Source organism: Ylistrum balloti, unplaced genomic scaffold (assembly GCF_031769215.1).
Source record: "Ylistrum balloti isolate Yb309-2 unplaced genomic scaffold, AGI_CSIRO_Ybal_v1 Utg370338, whole genome shotgun sequence".
Classification (NCBI taxonomy): Eukaryota; Metazoa; Mollusca; class Bivalvia; order Pectinida; family Pectinidae; genus Ylistrum; species Ylistrum balloti.
The window spans coordinates 361,359-379,482 of NW_026782244.1; the positions used below are offsets into that span (position 1 = coordinate 361,359).

Sequence of the window (18,124 nt, forward strand, 5' to 3'; positions counted from 1 at the left end):
TATTTTGACAATAATGTTAAATAAAACTTTCTGACATAACCGATGGCGTTATAGCATCGGTTGTTTCCTATTATATCAAGTTTTAAATTCAACTCTATCGAATATTCACCATAGGGAAATCGACATCGTCGTGCATATGTTGTGAACCATACTAGAACTTTTCTCGTGAAGGCAGGAGGCAGAAAAATACCGAGGATGAAATCACAGAAAACATTTAATATCGAAATAATAAATAAATATGTCTTTTCTAAGCCGGTTGTATTTAGGAAATAGTGGCAGTTATATGTCACAAAATGAATATAACTTTATTGGCAGCTCTCTGTGCCTACACTTTTAAAAAGCTTTCTTTTCACTACCAGATAAACATGATTCTCTTCATGTGATTATTTAGGGGACAATCCATGGGTTTTAAGACTTGAGCTGGTATACCGTGCCTTTACTGCAGCAAACTGTATTTATTGACGACACTGTACAGTTTGTATACTGTAGCAAATTGTGTTTTACTACCGACACTGTACAGTTTGTATACTGTAGCAAATTGTGTATTACTAGAGACACTGTACAGTTAGTATACTGTAGCAAATTGTTTACTGGAGACACTGTACAGTTTGTATACTGTAGCAAACTGTGTTTTACTGATGACATTGTACAGTTTGTATACTGAAGCAAACTGTGATTTACTACCGACACTGTACATTTGTATTCTGTAGCAAATTGTGTTTTACTGACGACACTGTAGTTTGTATACTGTAGCAAATTGTGTTTTACTGACGACACTGTACAGTTTGTATACTGTAGCAAATTGTGTTTTACTGACGACACTGTACAGTTTGTATACTGTAGCAAATTGTGTTTTACTACCGACACTGTACAGTTTGTATACTGTAGCAAATTGTGTTTTACTGACGACACTGTACATTTGTATTCTGTAGCAAATTGTGTTTTACTAGAGACACTGTTCAGTTAGTATACTGTAGCAAATTGTTTACTGGAGACACTGTACAGTTTGTATACTTATCAAATTGTGTATAACTGGAGACACTGTACAGTTTGTATAATGTAGCAAATTGTATTTACTGGAGACTCTGTACAGTTTGTATAATGTAGCAAATTGTATTTACTGGTGACACTGTACAGTTTGTATACTGTAGCAAATTGTGATTTACTGATGACACTGTACAGTTTGTATACTGTAGCAAATTGTGTATTACTAGAGACACTGTACAGTTTGTATACTGTAGCAAATTGTGTTTTACTACCGACACTGTACAGTTTGTATACTGTAGCAAATTGTGATTTACTGATGACACTGTACAGTTTGTATACTGTCAGTTTGTATACTGTAGCAAATTGTGTTTTACTGACGACACTGTACAGTTTGTATACTGTAGCAAATTGTGTTTTACTGACGACACTGTACATTTGTATTCTGTAGCAAATTGTGTTTTACTGACGACACTGTACAGTTTGTATACTGTAGCAAATTGTGTTTTACTGACGACACTGTACAGTTTGTATGCTGTAGCAAATTGTGTTTTACTGACGACACTGTACAGTTTGTATACTGTAGCAAATTGTGTTTTACTGACGACACTGTACAGTTTGTATACTGTAGCAAATTGTGATTTACTGACGACACTGTACAGTTTGTATACTGTAGCAAATTGTGATTTACTGACGACACTGTACAGTTTGTATACTGTAGCAAATTGTGTTTTACTGACAGTTTGACACTGTACAGTTTGTATGCTGTAGCAAATTGTGTTTTACTGTACAGTTTGTATACTGTAGCAAATTGTGTATTACTAGAGACACTGTACAGTTTGTATACTGTAGCAAATTGTGTTTTACTGACGACACTGTACAGTTTGTATACTGTAGCAAATTGTGTTTTACTGACGACACTGTACAGTTTGTATACTGTAGCAAATTGTGTTTTACTGACGACACTGTACAGTTTGTATACTGAAGTAAACTGTATTTACTGGAGACACTGTACAGTTTGTATACTGTAGCAAATTGTGTTTTACTGACGACACTGTACAGTTTGTTTACTACAGCAAACTGCTTTTTTGGCGACACCCAAATAGAGAAGGGTGAAATTGTTCTAATTCATAAAGCACATGTATCATTTTATTTAATCCAACCCAATTCTAACATGTGTAAGTAGAGGAAACTTTTAATCTTCTTTACATCTTTCAGGTATCAAATTTCACAGTAACAATTCACAGCCAATAACATGTTCTCACAAGCATAACATACATATGTTTCAAATAATACAAAACAACACAAATTGTTCCATATCATTGTTAAAACCAAATATGCTTCTTTTGATCCTTGTAACTGAGAGCACTGTAAAGTTATTTTTACTAAACACCTAATAACTTTAGAGCTGTTCACATGTAGCAGCAGTTTAACATCTTATTCACATATATATATATTAGCTCTATCCTTTCTGCACACTTTTTCACCTTATATCTACATCTAGAGTTTGTGTAGCCTTAACGCTGATTTCCTGGTGTACTGTGTTGACTTCCTCTCCAGTGAGTGGACGTTCCATATGGCGATACACTATTCTGTAGGTCTGACTGTGGCGCTGCTTTTTAGGATGGAAAAATGTGTCAATCAAATGTACCTGTTCCACTATATTCCCTCCAACGGCCCGAACCAAGTCATAAAAATCATTTTCCGAAAAGTTCTTCTGGTTGATCCAAAAAGAAATGTCGTTGATGCATTGTGGATTGTTACTAACAGGCTGCAAATAAAGAAGAAATAATTAACAGGCTGGAAATAAAGAAGAAATCATTCTAAAAATTGTTAATATCAATTTTTTGCAACATTTCAGAGGTAAAATATCAATTTTCTGTAACATTAAGATAGAACGAGGCATGTAATAGAGGTGATGAGGAGGTACAGAGGCAAGTAGGGAACAATACAATGTGTGGATGCCAAAAAAGACATACAAGGAGACATGGGGAGGCAAGCTAAACAGTTGGATGCAAAGGGCATGGAACAGTCAGATGTCATAAGGTATAATTAAGAGACAATGGAAACAGGGGTTAATAGGTGGAGGGAAAGGAAAAGGAAAAAATAAATGGAAATTGGAGGGGTGGTATCTTCTGCAAATAACAAACATTGTTTGTGGAGTTAACAAACTACTAGTGTCATTTTGATGCAGAGTCACCTTATAGTAGCTGGTGGCTACTTTCATGAACACCATACATGTGAGGCCTGTCACATGTGCCCAAGGACATTACCACTACAGGACAGAATAGGTTAATTTTACAGCTTCCTGAGAAACAAAACACATTGGATTGGGATCATCCAACTACACAACTCAAATTCTCATCTGAAGTGAATTCCAATGCAAACTGAGTTACGGTAAACATACTGAAGTCCCTGAATAAACAAGATATTAGGATGTATTGTCAGTAACAAGCAGGGATAGGGGGCTGTCAAATCTATTAAAATTTATTTGACCTTTTTCAGCTTTTAAAGTGATAGTGCTTAAGATCCAGAGGTCCAAACAAAATTGCTTCTTTTATACCAAAATCAACTTTGAAAGTGAATATCTTTGATATCGCAAGCTACATATTAATTTCTTGTTTGAGGAAGATTTTATTTCAAAAAAAGCATTTGACACATTCGAACTTCAGAGAAACTTGACAAGTAAGAGGTATATGGTATTACGTCTTCTGTTTCATATCTAGTTAAAATGATTAGCAAAACACTGTAAATTATGATTTTTAATGATTTTAATTATCAACAGCTTAAAATCATACGTAATGGCCTTTCAGTTTCTTTTATGGTTTGATTTTCAATCAATTTTTTTACCTTCTTCTATCCTTGAAAATAGTAAAGAAATAAATAGCACCAGTTGACGGTAACAATTTTACTGTAATTTTTACTGTACTTACTGTGTAGATAACAGGAGAATATGGGTCATCAACTTCAAACTGTGAAAGAAATCCAGAATCTTCGCTCCAGAATAAACGAATGTCTGGAATCTCATACAGTTTCATGGCAAGGCGTTCTAACCCCAGACCAAACGCCCAGCCAACTTTGTCAGCTGCTCCAGCTAAATGAAATAAAATACATATAAACATATATATTCTATGCTGAAGATAGCAAAAAACATTTAGACTGAAATCAGATTTGTGCTTTTAAGTGGTTGGAATTTTTTTTCAGAGTAACAATTTTCATACAAAAACAGTCACCGACTAGGAATGAGTAAATTTTCAACAATACTGTATGAGGTGGAAATTGTTATTGTTTTTGGTATTTTGCAACATTTTCTTCAGGTTGGTAATGTCAATAAAACTGAAGTTCTTTTAACATGACCAGTAGAAGATTTAAATGTGACATTCCCATGACTACCTTCATCAGACAAGCGATCAGTGTGGAGCATACTAGAATTAATGTATGTAGTGTACAAGAAGGTAAAAAAGGCCAATGTTTTAGCTGCACTATAATCCTATGTAACCTGGGTAGAAAAAGGTGTGAGATGGTAAACATCTTCCACAAGACGGTAACTATGTACTACTGATGCTTTGGCTACACTTTGTCTAACATAAATGAGTGAAAATCTGTGGCCCCCTTGTCCCTGTTTAGTACTCTCCTTCTACATCATATCCTTGACCAGCTGCATTTTGCTGTGTATTATTTTGCCAGTTTAGTTTAGGTGTTTGCATCATCAAAATCTATTTTGTGTATATCTATTGTTTTATGTCAATACTTGTCAGTCTGTATGTCACATTAAATACTGGTCACACATGGCACAGGATGTGATGATGAAAGTTAGACGATAGTTTGTAGACTGGGTTATCTGCATTGGTCATACTTTTTTAATTACAGTGCAAATAAAATAGAATTAAGATGAACAAGCAGTCAAATGGGCTTTTATACTACTTGGCTAAAATATCTTTTGAACCAATTATATCAAAATACAGATCCTAATTCAGGGGTCATGTTCTTGTATACCTTTGCATTAGTCAAAAACATTGCTTGTACCCCTCAGTCTTTAAATCTGAATCACTAATGTAAATGAAGGTAGACAAAACAGCTTGTATAATCCATTTGTTTGTTAAGCCATTAGGCCAGTAATTGTGGCCAAAAGCTAGAGCATATCTACATGTCAATCGTATGAAAATGCTGATCACTTTTCCCACTATGTGGAGAGTAACAGTGCAAGAACTAGGATCTGAATTCTAATCACACTGACCTATATGTTGTAACAAAATGACTTGCTGCAGATGAATTTGTCCATTAGACAGTTCACTTTTGTGAAGTACAGAGGGTGAAAAGGTCACCAAAAGATGACCCCTTAAGGAATAGCATGATACCACTAAATTTTTTTTCCTCAAAATGTTAGGAAAAATCAGGCCAGGGGGGATAACTTTGAAAAATGCATTGACCTGTTCATAAAAAATTGTGCATGATGAATATACTTATAGCTAAAGCCAACATGAAATCTCATGGCTGTTGAATTAAAAATGTTTTTCATTTGCTGAAATTCTATTCCAAAAGCCAAGGGCCGGCATAAGCACTATTAATATTCTTTATTTTAGTTCCTTACTGCCTACACTTCACTCTCATCTTTTGTAGAAAGTTGTATCTGGAATAATAAACTTGATTGTATTGAGAGGCTTGATTGGATGACTTTACAGAAAGTGTGACCAAATGGAAAAAATCTCCAACTTATATAACCACTGTGCAAAGGAAATCTTTTCTGGTGTAATCTATAAAAATGACAACATAGTCTGGACCCAGCTTGGTTCCAATCATGATACCTTTAATTTCATCATAATCATGATCGTAGTGACAAATCACCAGAGATACAGTACAGCTTATAGATGGCAAACTATATAGTAGACATCACCATAAATTGCTCAAAGGTTTATAAATTACCATGTCTATCATGTACTTACCTGTATGCATAATTTTCTGTTCTATGACTCCACAGCCTAGGACCTCCATCCACTCCCCACGGAACTTAATTTCTAGCTCCCAGGATGGATGGGTGAATGGAAAATAGGCATCTACCCATTTAATCTCAATATCTGAAATACAAATGTACATGAATGACATCAAAATATCTATTTTGTATGTCAGCACCTGTTAGTACATAACTTACGTATTTTAACTGATAACTTCATAATTTCCTTCTGTCAGGTACATGCATTCAAATAAATTTTGTTACATTCTATACTAGTGTATGAGTTTACCTTAACCAAATTATTCCTTAATTATAAGAATGCTTTTGTATGGAATGACTTAACAGTACGTTGAGCCAGCAAATTTCCTCAAATTAAAACTTGTTCATAAAATGAGTCCTGGTACATTTCTTATTGACTATGACAGAGTGAGGAACATCATTAGAAGTTAGGAGCAGTATACCTTTTCCAAATAAATGAAGCGTTAGATTTTCCAATGTCTTTTTCAGGTCATGTTCCAGTGTAATTGATGATTCATGAGTGTGACTTTCCTGTTTTGTGGGCAGACGATGGCCATCTTCAAACAGATTCAATCTATCGTTGTCTACAGATTTATCAAAAAGCTGAAATAATAAGCAGATTCAATCTATCGTTGTCTACAGATTTATCAAAAAGCTGAAATAACAAGCAGATTCAATCTATCGTTGTCTACAGATTTATCAAAAAGCTGAAATAACAAAAATTTTAATAGTGCATCATTATATCACAACACTTCAAAATTCAATAAAATGTAACCATATTCTTTATCTGTTTATATTTAGACACTAGAGAGAGTGACCACATGTTACTACAGATGTACATCTTTTATTTCAACAGCTTGTACCGTTAAGATATTTTCACATTTTACAAAAGCAAGTTTTCAAACAAGACAATCTGGAAAATAATCCCCCACCATATGTGAAATTATACAATGAATTCATGCAGGAACTAATTCTAAACACTGAATGTTTGACAGACCCATTGTAATCAATAAGAAATTATGTTAGTGTTACTAATGCAGATAAATCTGCTGGACGTATACTGACAGTTGTGTCACTTTACTATTAAATAACTTATTCAGTAGTCGATATTACTTATTACAACAGGCAATATCATTAATTAAAATTGATGGTCAGGTATCAAGCACTCCTAGTTTAGGTCAAAGGTCAAAATGTAAGTGATAGATGGTAAATGACACATCGCCTCACCTAGTTCAACTAATGCCCCATGTATAAAGTTCCAGTAAGTAATAGTGTAGGAGACAACATCTGAACTAGATAAAGAGCAAAAGGACAATAGTGACCTTTAACCCCTCTTGGTAATAAGGAGGGTATCATAAACATGTATTATGTACATTTATAAATGACAGTTCCTGGTAGTAATAAAACTTGCCATTCTAGTTTGACTCACTAAAATGACAAAGTTTTGCAACTTAAAAAATTTAGCAGAAGAAATAAGCAAATAAAAATCTGTTTGATACATACACTGCCTTGATGTCAAATCAACCAAATTCTCCACACTGATTTCTTAATTCCTTTAATTTGATAGAATATTACAAAAATTAGTGTTTGCAATGATTTCACCAAGTACATGGGGAATTTTGTGAGAAACTGAATATGCTGACACTATACATAATCCAACATTTGTTAAGAGTTAAGTATATGCAACATACAAAAGATGTTGGTAATATAACTTAAACTTTTACAAATAACCTATATGAGGGTCTGGAAAATTTACCTCGTATTTAGTGTAGAGTCGTACTCCTTCAACCTGGTGGAAAGCTGGGTAATGGCTAGCGTCAATGGCGTCCCTGCGATACACATCGCCATACAATAGAAACGCATCCAGACCCATTCCTATCAGGTCCACCTGATGGCTAGATGTATGAGCTCGCAGCATGTACTCCGAGTTGATGTAATAACTATCACTTTTCTTCCTGCTTGGGTGATCAATAGGCACAAGTAAGCTGTCATAATTCTGATGAAGTGTTACAATGGGACTCAGGTTATCATACACAGAAAAAAGTGGGTTTCGGAATTTGTTAAAGTAATTTTTGTAAAAAAAGTCATTGATTCGTAATTTGATGAGGTTAAGAGGATGATATTTTTGGCAATGTAAGTTCTTGCCAACTTTCTTTAGAATAGTTGGTGTTACATTGGTCCAGCTGTCCCTGTTATAGGCTTTCCCTTGGACAGTAATGGTATCAGTGGTGGTCTCAGGTGACACTTGGGACTTTGTACAGAAAGAACATATTCTCTTCTGTCGCAGAAATACCTCAACACCTCTTCTCCATGGAATGACGGACTGCATTTCTGAAGGGGAAATTATAAATTACATTATATATATGCATACAGTTACAATTACATATATTTCAACATATCTGTATGAATGTATGTCTCTGTATCAGCCAGAGTTTATTTTCTTCAAGAGTTAATAGAATTTGAAACACAACGAAAATAAATCTAATTCTTTGCCAATTCATTCAGGCTGTAGCAACAAGTTTGGTAAACAGAAAGTGAGATTTTATGCATATTTCCTGTTTTTTTAATTGGTGGTGCTATTACAAACAATGAAAATAAATAAAGCATCTCTTTCCAAATACTCTGTTGTCATAAGTTGTAATTATATTTCTTAAACAACACTTATTTCAAAGTCTTTACATTACATTGTCTAAATGCCCAAAAGAGGAGAGGTTTATCTATGTTAGTACTACTTTGTATATTGCTATAATAATAATGGCCGTGAACATCATTGGATTAGAGAAGATGCACTGGAACTTCAACACATACTCTATCTCATTACCGAGGATAAAATCTTCACAATACTTGGACACTGCTGTATACACGTAAGTAAGTTAAAAAATATTACCACATATTTGAAAGTGAAAGTCCACATAGACATTTCACTACAAATTAAGAACAAACATTTTGAAAGTACAGTAGCATAGACATAGGTTGTCTATTCTTTATAAAAAATTCTGAATCATACCACTTCATTGCTAAACTTGCCATTGACTTGATATGTTAACCTAGGGGCAAAAAGTACAGGCAAGCATAACATTATACATTCTAAAAATAGACACCTGTGCATGATAGCAATATGCGTGTATGATTGTGTTGGTATCATTATGAAATAATGAATTAGACAACATAAGGTGAGTGACTGTATTCAGTGATTTTTTGGTACATTGGTATTTGGGGCCAAATAAATGCCTTTTCCTCAGAGAAATTTTGTACTTTCCCAACTTTGTGTTTATCATTTCATAAGGAGAAATTATTGAAATGTTCCTGTATATTAGTTAATATAAAAATTCCTCCAAGTTGAGAGTTTGTGATGGATTTCCTTTGTATCCCTGACCAAATCCTGAGATGTTCCAAGAGTAAACCTGCTCTTGTTTTTCCAATATATGCCTGTCCTATTTGGCAGAACATACATCTAACTTTCCAAATGCTCACTTCAGATACATACTCTTTAAAATGAACCCATTTAAGACACTTTGAAACCCATGTGGAGTACAAAAGAATTTTGTTGTTGAATTTCAATGAAATTGTTAAATAGATAATTATATTTTGTTTGTAAAGCAGATATCTGTTATCAATGTGTAAGCATTGTCTTGTTTCCTGAAAAATATTGAGAGTAATAATTTCACATGGAATATATCTTTTTACTATATAAACAATTTACTATATAAACAATGTTTATATAGTTTCCTGTTTCTAGGCATGGTTTTAGGTAGGTTATTGGGTGTTTGTAAGTAGTTTTGGGTGTTTTAAGTATTTTGGAGAAATCGTTCCATCAGTCCTTATCATTGTTTTACACATTAGACATGATTATTCTTAGCTTCAGAATTTTATTTTCATTCTATACACTCAATACTTACTTTGTTAACAAAATTGATCAGTAATAAATGCACATATGCAGACGCAGAATGATGCCGGTACAAAATGTACTGGAATTGCCACACCGTAAAACATTGAAATATGTTTTATCGTGTGTGAGTCTTATCCTACACCTAATTATAAGTCAATTTTAGACAAGTGGATCATGAAAGTAACACACTTTTATTGCTTTACATAATTTTATTCCATCGACATGTTTTGATGTACAGGTTAAAGATATTGTGTAAATTTAACATAACTTGCAAAATGAAATGTTTCCTCAGGTGTGTTTGATGTGAAGCCATATATTGTCATTACTTGTCATTTATCTACGTAATGTGACTCTTCAATACTTGCTTGTTATATTAATACATAATTTTTTGATAATCGATTGTAACAGCCAACAAAAGGTACTTTTGTCATGCTTTAACCCAGAATAGGAGCTAAATCAAATTGATCTTAAGTGTATTACGGTTACACATACAACCTTAGGAATCAAAGCGTGACGAGTCAAACTGGAGAAAGTCACTATATATGAAGGGCCAGAACGATATCCCTAAATCGTTTTTGATACTGAATACGGCTAACTAATACATGACCTCATATATAGAACTGATTTATATCCAGAAATTCAATTTTGAATAAACATATATGGTATCTATGATTGCTATAACGGTAAAATCCTAAAAATATACCTTTCAATTGCTCAAAACGACTGTCACCTTCAAAACTCAAAGTGTTCGTGGTTTACATGGGCGCAGCCATATTTGTCAGAAATGTTTATACAATATATTTTATGACATCTCTGATCAGATACTATCAGTACATTTAGAACAATATTTGAACAGCTTACGGCGGTATGTATGTGTTGACAGAGTCATAAGTATTAACATGTTACAAAACTCAAATGTGACATTGTTTTATAATATTCGCAATTGTCGTAAAACCCGTGAACCAATATGGCGGCTAGTAGAAGCAAGGTCATCAGTCTCTACAAGAATTTATTGAAAGAATGCAATAAATTCAATACTTACAATTACAGGTAATCCAAATGCTGTTCAGTTAATACAAATTACGTCTAAAATTGGTACCGAAGTGTTTTCTGGTGATGTCAGTGTCGTTTATTTTTATAATTGCTGTTTACAATCACCACGTGAAAAAGTTTTTTCAGTAAGTTCGGGTGTTGTGTAACGGGTAAAATGTCCATTTCACGTGCCGATAAGTGCATGGTCTTTGATTACACATTTATATGCGTATAACTGGTTTCTCTTCTGGGTGATTACATTGTGCTTTCATTTCATGCATTGAACAATCATTAATGCAAATAGACATTAGAGTTATGCCCCTTCGATTGGTCAGTAGTTGGTAAAGAAATCCTTGAGCAAACGCCTTATATTGCTTTTGTAGAATGTACGCAATCAGACGGACCAAAGATGCTTTCCGAGAACACAAAAATGAATCAGATCCTTCGGTGATAAAGCAGTTGATTACAAACGCAGAAAGCAACTTGGATATGGTGAAACGACAGGTGATGAACATTTATGTATATGTACCAAGAAATTGTATATAATTTCTAACATTAAAAGCCACAGTACAAAGTGTTAGAATAAAGTATATGATGAACAGTGATTTGAAAGTACATTTTTACATTTATTTAAATATGCAGTGGATCTACATGTATGTTATTAGTCTGAATGAAAGTGTTCTGACTATCTACATGCATCCACAATATTATCTTTGTCAGAATTAAAACACCAAACCCTGGCTATCCTAGACCCTATTCATTTCAGAATGAGCATAGTCAATAAAAAAATGTTAATATTGATAACAGGATAAAAACCGTGAATATTGACATTAAATCATCATTTTAGAGACAAACATTTCTGGTCTAAGGCAACCCTTGCAAGGACGGACATTCAGGCAATGTTTAACATAGTTTACAACAGCACAATAGTTGAAAGTTAAACATTGGTGGAAAGATACAACACTTTTCTGCTTGCTCTCTTATGTGTCAAAGCAGTTAAATGTTGTAAACCAAGTATTTCCACTCATTTTCCTCTGCAACTTTACTTTGTAAGACATTTAAAATGGCTACCACTTTGCAGAATATCTCTGAGCATGTGTCTGTAAACCTATCAAAAAGTTCTTTCTCAAGAGATTGAGAATGGTGGCCATCGTAAACATGCCTTAAAGTAAAGTTGATGTATGATTTATAAATAATGTGCCATTTCAGGTTCAATTGCTGGTCGAGGCACTCAACAGTAATGTATATTTTTATGTGTTTTTTCACATATAAAACATTGCCAGAATGCCTTTTCACTAAAATTTGAAGGTTTTATATAGATAGAAATGAGATAGCAAATAGATTTTTCAGAACCCTTCATACTAGTATGTTATATATTTTGCATGTTGTCTTTTGTCCAGAGTTCTATTAAAATTTATACTTACGAATATAATATTGATTTCCCTGGTTTGGTGATCCCAATCTCAAACCTAAGCTTCTGCATACACTAGTAGGGATTTATCTTTTGTAATATTTTCTCTCTGCATTAGAACAATGGAAAATTCCAACTTAACTATGTAAAGGAGCCTGATATATTAAGAATACAAACATGTATCAAATAATTTGCAATGTATCCAAGTATTTTCTACAACATTTCTGAAAAACTTACAGTTCTGGTATTGCTATAAATACTGCAAAACTGTGAAACTTTCCAATTTGATATCAAATATTTATATGTCATCATAATATGTTTATTGATCTCTAAATGCAATATTGTTTTGTAGGTTCTCATTGGTCAGATGTATGGAGAGGGAAATCTAGTGATAGAAAATATGTCCAAAGCATTATGACCAGAAAAATATCAGATGGGATCAACATCCATAAGGTGGAGAAAACCACAAAATGGTATACCTATCACGTGTAACTGTTGATGTTGTGTGTTCATCTTGTATAGAGGTACTAAAGTATATGAAATCCAAAGCAGGAAGTTGAAGATCTTGAACATCTGTGTTTTGGACAAAAAACCTACACAACATTATGTACTAGTACATTTTACATACAGAGTAAGCTTTGTCTTACCTGCCTTTTGTTCGCCGAGTAAGATCTGTCGTACTTACATTTGTTTGTAGAGTGATAACCATCTTAATTGCATTTGTTTTCAGGTCTGCAATATTTATGTAAATTTGTTTGTTTTTCATTGATCATGATAGAAATCATTTTAGACAAATTGTTAATTGTCTCAATTTTTACTACAACTGTTAATATCGTTCAGAAATGCATAAAATTTCCTTTCTTCGTCTATCTAGCCATCAATTAGATATTATGATACAGTATCCTTGTCACAGATTGTAATAAGATTTTAATTTGTCAGACTGGTGTTGTTCAGTACAGGTTATTTAAGAGGGACCCAAACAAATTGTAAAATCATCAATAATTTGCTTTTTTGTTAAAATTAAAATTCAAAAGTACACTTGTACTTCAATATACATATGTATATATATAACTTATCTGATGCATAAATCACAACCTGAGTTTTGAAAGTTTGAAGACATAGGCAGTTACTGTGTATCAATATTCTGACAATGTCAGTAAAGGAAAGTGATTGAGATTAAAGAGGAGATAATTACTTTGATATTAACTTAAATCGTTTATAATGTATTGATAAACATGTAATGTCTTTGTTATATATGCATTGTACAATACATTAGTTACATGGTTTTGCTTATTGCATTTAAATTACCTTACTTCACAGGAAGATAATATCATGCTCATGACTCCAATCCACTGAGATTTCAGACATTAGGGTCGTGTACCTACATACATATCTAGCTGAGAGACTATTGTGTATAACTTGACAAGGTCCCTCTTGGTTATCTATGGAAGGCACTACTAGGTTATCAAATAGTTTCTTATATCTGATTGGAAAATTTCTAAATAATGGTCCCTCAGTCTGTGATAAGCATTTCTAGACAATGGTCGCTTAATTCCAATTGAATTCAACAATCAGCTGTTGATGAATGAAGCATGAATGTATTGAACTTAGAGTAGTTTTTGCTCAAGGTTTGATAATTAAACAATACATGTGTTCAGCAACAGTAAAAAAGAAATGATAATAATGCAACGAAATAAATGAAAAAAGAATTAAGCAAAAAATAGCAACAGCTGAAGTTTCATTTCTTCTGCTGAATCCCAGTTTGAGGTCATATTTATTGATTAGTCACATGATCTGTAATTATAAGCTAGCTTTATATTTAATATTCAACTAAAATACAAAGAAATGTATTATATGTTATTGGATGTTTCAGTTGTTAACTTGGTGACTATTTCCACTATTGTTTTACTTACAAGACAAGTGTACATGCAGGAATGCTCTCGGATATAAATGTATAAATTCCAGTCATTCTTCATAAGGGGACATAACTGCCACTATAGGCAAGTCATGTTCTGATCATATAAATGTACAATAAAAAAGAATATTCAATGCAAGTCATGTGTATGTGATTCTTTTACAACCGTGAACGCTCCTTTTTAGAGTATTAAATAGATTTAATCTAACACTAAGTGCTTTAGCTACAGAGATAATATTTCATATAGGTAATTGTAGGGACATGTTTACTGAATACAAATTAGGTATTTATTAATGATTAGTGCATTCAATATAAGAAATAGAGCCCGACTTGAACTTGACAAGTTTGAAACACAGGTAACCTAATGTTTCTATTCAGTACATATTTCAGTATGTTTCTACATTTAATTCCTGTTATATATCAAAACGATCTCTTGTCATCGTAGCTGCCACATTAAAAGATACATTTTAAACTCTCTTTCTCTAGTACCACTGGTGCCATTTGTAGAATGTTTACAAATGCTGTCGGCAAAATGGTGCTATTTTTCATCCTTTTCCAGAGTTTTTATACGACAGCAACTGCGTTCATTATACAACATCAATGACTATTACGTTCCCTCAACACAGAGAAAAACTGAGTTTAGTTCCATCATTGATATTTAGATCAAACTTTCCTTTAATCATCATTAGATGTTCATTATCAAAGTTTTGTGGTGGCAAACATCATTTTAAAAAGTGCATATGTTAAACATATTAAACTTCAGTTCCAAAGGTGCCAGTGAGCTGGAAATTTATGGGGATATTTTAACAACCGAAGCCGACAAAATTTTATTATTTTTCCAACGGCCATGATTGCACAATGACTTGTTTCAGAAAGTTTAGCTCTTAGTTGTTTGGTATATGACGCTTATTGTAATAGTTACCCATGAGAAAATGACATCTGGAGACAAAAACCTGTGTACTATTGAAAAGTAATAATTAGTTGATCTTTGATGAAGCACAAACCAGTTTGACATCTTGGACTGCCGCCATTATGAAAATCAGCATTAATATCGCTACTTCTTCCAAGTAGAAAGCTGCATCGAGACAAAAATTTCGCAGGATCCCAAAGTAGGATTGGGTAAGCTTGGCCTCAGACGCTCCCGTCAGATATTTGAACTCTCAAATGGCCACCATGCCATTGAGGCTATTTTAAAATGTTATCGCTTGTTTTAACGAACAAAAGGTCTATCAAGACAGAACGTTCACTAATGAGTTGTGTATAGTCCATAAATTGTTCTAACGAAATTTGGACCCTTGCCACGTCCGAAATGCATTTCATGAAATTTCCCATGAATGGAATCTGGTACACAGACAAGACCTTCACCTTTGTGTATATGTTTTAGAGATAGAAATCTCGATTGAGTAACTGAAGTGAAATGGCTGCCATGGCCACTGTCCTAAATATTCGGTTACCCAAGCTTTGCAAAAATTGCCAGAATTGAATATTACTATCAGTGATTAGCAACGTTCTAAAGAGAAGCCTAACTGAAGATTTTACAATCACTTAATTTCGGTATTTTTTAAACGATTTTTTCAAAATTTCACGTTATTAAGATCAAAAACAGAGAATAAGAAAAAAGAAAGAAAACGATCCAATTTTAAATGACAAATAAAGATAAGAAAAGGTGAGCGATATGTCCCTTTGGAATCTCGTTAACTTACAGCATACTGCACCATTTTCATAGAAAGCCCTGACAGTTTAATTAATGTTTCCTCTGATCACCAGTTCTCGACATGACTAGATGTTGTTCTTCAATATCTACTTGTCTATTGAATGCCTGTACTACCTCCCCTGCCATTTCAACATTTCCTTTATAGGTCTAACACCATATAAACAGCGTTTTCATCTCTTTTATCATTAGCATTGCATGAGGAAACACTGACAGTTTGACAGAGATTTATCGTAAAAACTCCTGGAATTTGAACGATATTAACTCTCATAAGGAAATGGCCTGAAACGACCTACGGAAATTCTGTACGTAACACAACCCTGTGAATTGACAATTTGTCTATAGGGATCGATACTGAGGCTTCAAGACGTGTCGGCAACACGCTTATTGGCTACTACAGGGGCGATAGTCTGTGAATTCAGTCCCATCTCCTGTCTCCGGGGAATTACCAAGGACAATCTGACCTCCAGGAAGGACATGTTATGACTTCTGATGGAGAAGAGGACTCTGAGTGTCATGTGATCGCGGGTGATAGGATGACCAGGAATCAATAACAAATGGATTATAAATTGCCTAAGAAACATGATTTGTTTTTAACTCATCTGGATCGAAGGACCGTCGAGTTTATGCCATACCGCAGCGTCAAAATCATCCTTGTTGTGAAGGAAACCCGTTCCAAATCATACTTGTTGTGGCGGGGACTCGTTCCAAATCAACCTTGTTGTGACGGGGACTCGTTTTGTGTAAAAGGTGGGTTTGACCTCCCCTCCTGTTCTGGAGGAAAGGCAAGATTTTGTCGAAAATAGATCATGATTTGGTAAAATATTAAGAAAATAAAGATTTAAACGGAGATTCTGAAAATGTACAAGGAGAATAAGACGTTTCGGAAGACTAAGCGTCTTCTGCTCCATCGACGACGCCGCCATATAAATTATGATCAATCCAAGTAAACAATGTGACGTTCTCGAACGATAACAAGTTATACAGCGACGGCAACAGCCAAATGAACGAGCATGAAACATGTCTAACTTCATATCGCCCATGAGAAATGAAATATTTCTCAATGAGGTAACCATGACGACCGTAAATCTTCCCCATAATTTCCATCACCATGCATCTTTTGAAACCATGTGTTACGAGTTTGTCCACCAGTTGACGACACCTTGCACAAAAATCGTAATAACCGGAACATTGAATATAAAATCAACAGCGACTTCTTTACACCATAGAATGGGATGTTGCTATCTAGAAATGGAAAATTCACAGTAGGGGAATTGAAATCATTATGTTTGTCATATAGCTTTGTTGTCGTTGAACGAAAAGATCGAGACAAGCGTCTTATGTAGAAGTTCTGACTGGTATATACATGTGTGATGGATGTGGTCGATTAATGTCTTGTTGTTAAAAGACACTAAGAGCAAATGTATATAACATTGATAATTATTGATAGATTGGGCTCAATCTTATTTGGTAACCCAGTATTTCTTGTACAGTGAGTTTGTGTAACTAAAAGGTTTTCCCAATATACATAAATAGGGAATTAAATGTTTTGATACCTAGGTCCTTTTACATGGTCGGCGTTATCTGTCAATACTTTTATCAATATACTTTTTGTCTTTACCTTATACAGATTTATGTTGTGGGTATTGTGTTCTTTCTCCACCTGATCGGCCGATATACACAAAAAGGATGACATTTCAAAAACGATCTTTCCACATTAAAATTCGTTCCTGTTCTCTCTTGTGACCCCGCCCCCTGTCTACATCTGTTTAGGAACTATTGTGTCTGCCTAATGGCCTAAGTAGGTTATAGATTAACATATCACAGTATCAATATGCATTATACTTTAAAGTTATGCAAATTCATTTTTCTCCCATGTGATTTCAATTTTGTTTCCCATTCATCGAAAGTCTCGGTTAATCGAGACTGTTCCCAACTCGACGCGTTTGAATATCTTTCCAGACAAACAGTAATTTGATAGTGAAATATCACGTAACCGTCATTATTTCATATTACAGATCTTCTTATGTTTGTTGTGAAGGGACGATCAGTCAGTAGCATTATCTCTACGTGTTGGTTACATATGCTGGAAGAGGTTTTGCTTGTCCTTGTTCAGAGAAACAACAGCCACAAATATTGGACAACCTCGGTTATATTTAGACATTTAACATATTATTGTTTGGTGTGAAGGTCATTCTAGATAGTGTAAACAG

At 34.0% G+C, this 18,124-nt stretch overlaps 1 protein-coding gene across 1 annotated transcript; it reads right to left on the minus strand.

The window, feature by feature from the left end:
- Positions 1-2,168: 2,168 nt before the first annotated feature.
- On the minus strand, positions 2,169-10,611 carry LOC132553588 (phenylalanine--tRNA ligase, mitochondrial-like). The gene is made up of 6 exons (XM_060217843.1): positions 10,546-10,611; positions 7,710-8,284; positions 6,397-6,556; positions 5,928-6,059; positions 3,918-4,078; positions 2,169-2,755 (listed from the first exon to the last, which is right to left on the minus strand). The coding sequence occupies exons 2-6, from the start codon at positions 8,280-8,282 to the stop codon at positions 2,468-2,470; spliced, it is 1,314 nt and encodes a 437-aa protein (XP_060073826.1). The 5' UTR covers positions 8,283-8,284; positions 10,546-10,611; the 3' UTR covers positions 2,169-2,467.
- Positions 10,612-18,124: the final 7,513 nt, after the last annotated feature.

Coding starts and splice junctions, on each gene's coding strand:
- LOC132553588 (XM_060217843.1), bottom strand. CDS start 8,282: ATGCAGTCCGTCATTCCATGGAGAAGAGGTGTTGAGGTATTTCTGCGA. Junction 4,079..5,927: donor ACAGAAAATTATGCATACAG/GTAAGTACATGA, acceptor TATTTCATTTAG/CTGGAGCAGCTGACAAAGTT. Junction 2,756..3,917: donor ATTCTCCTGTTATCTACACA/GTAAGTACAGTA, acceptor CTTTATTTGCAG/CCTGTTAGTAACAATCCACA.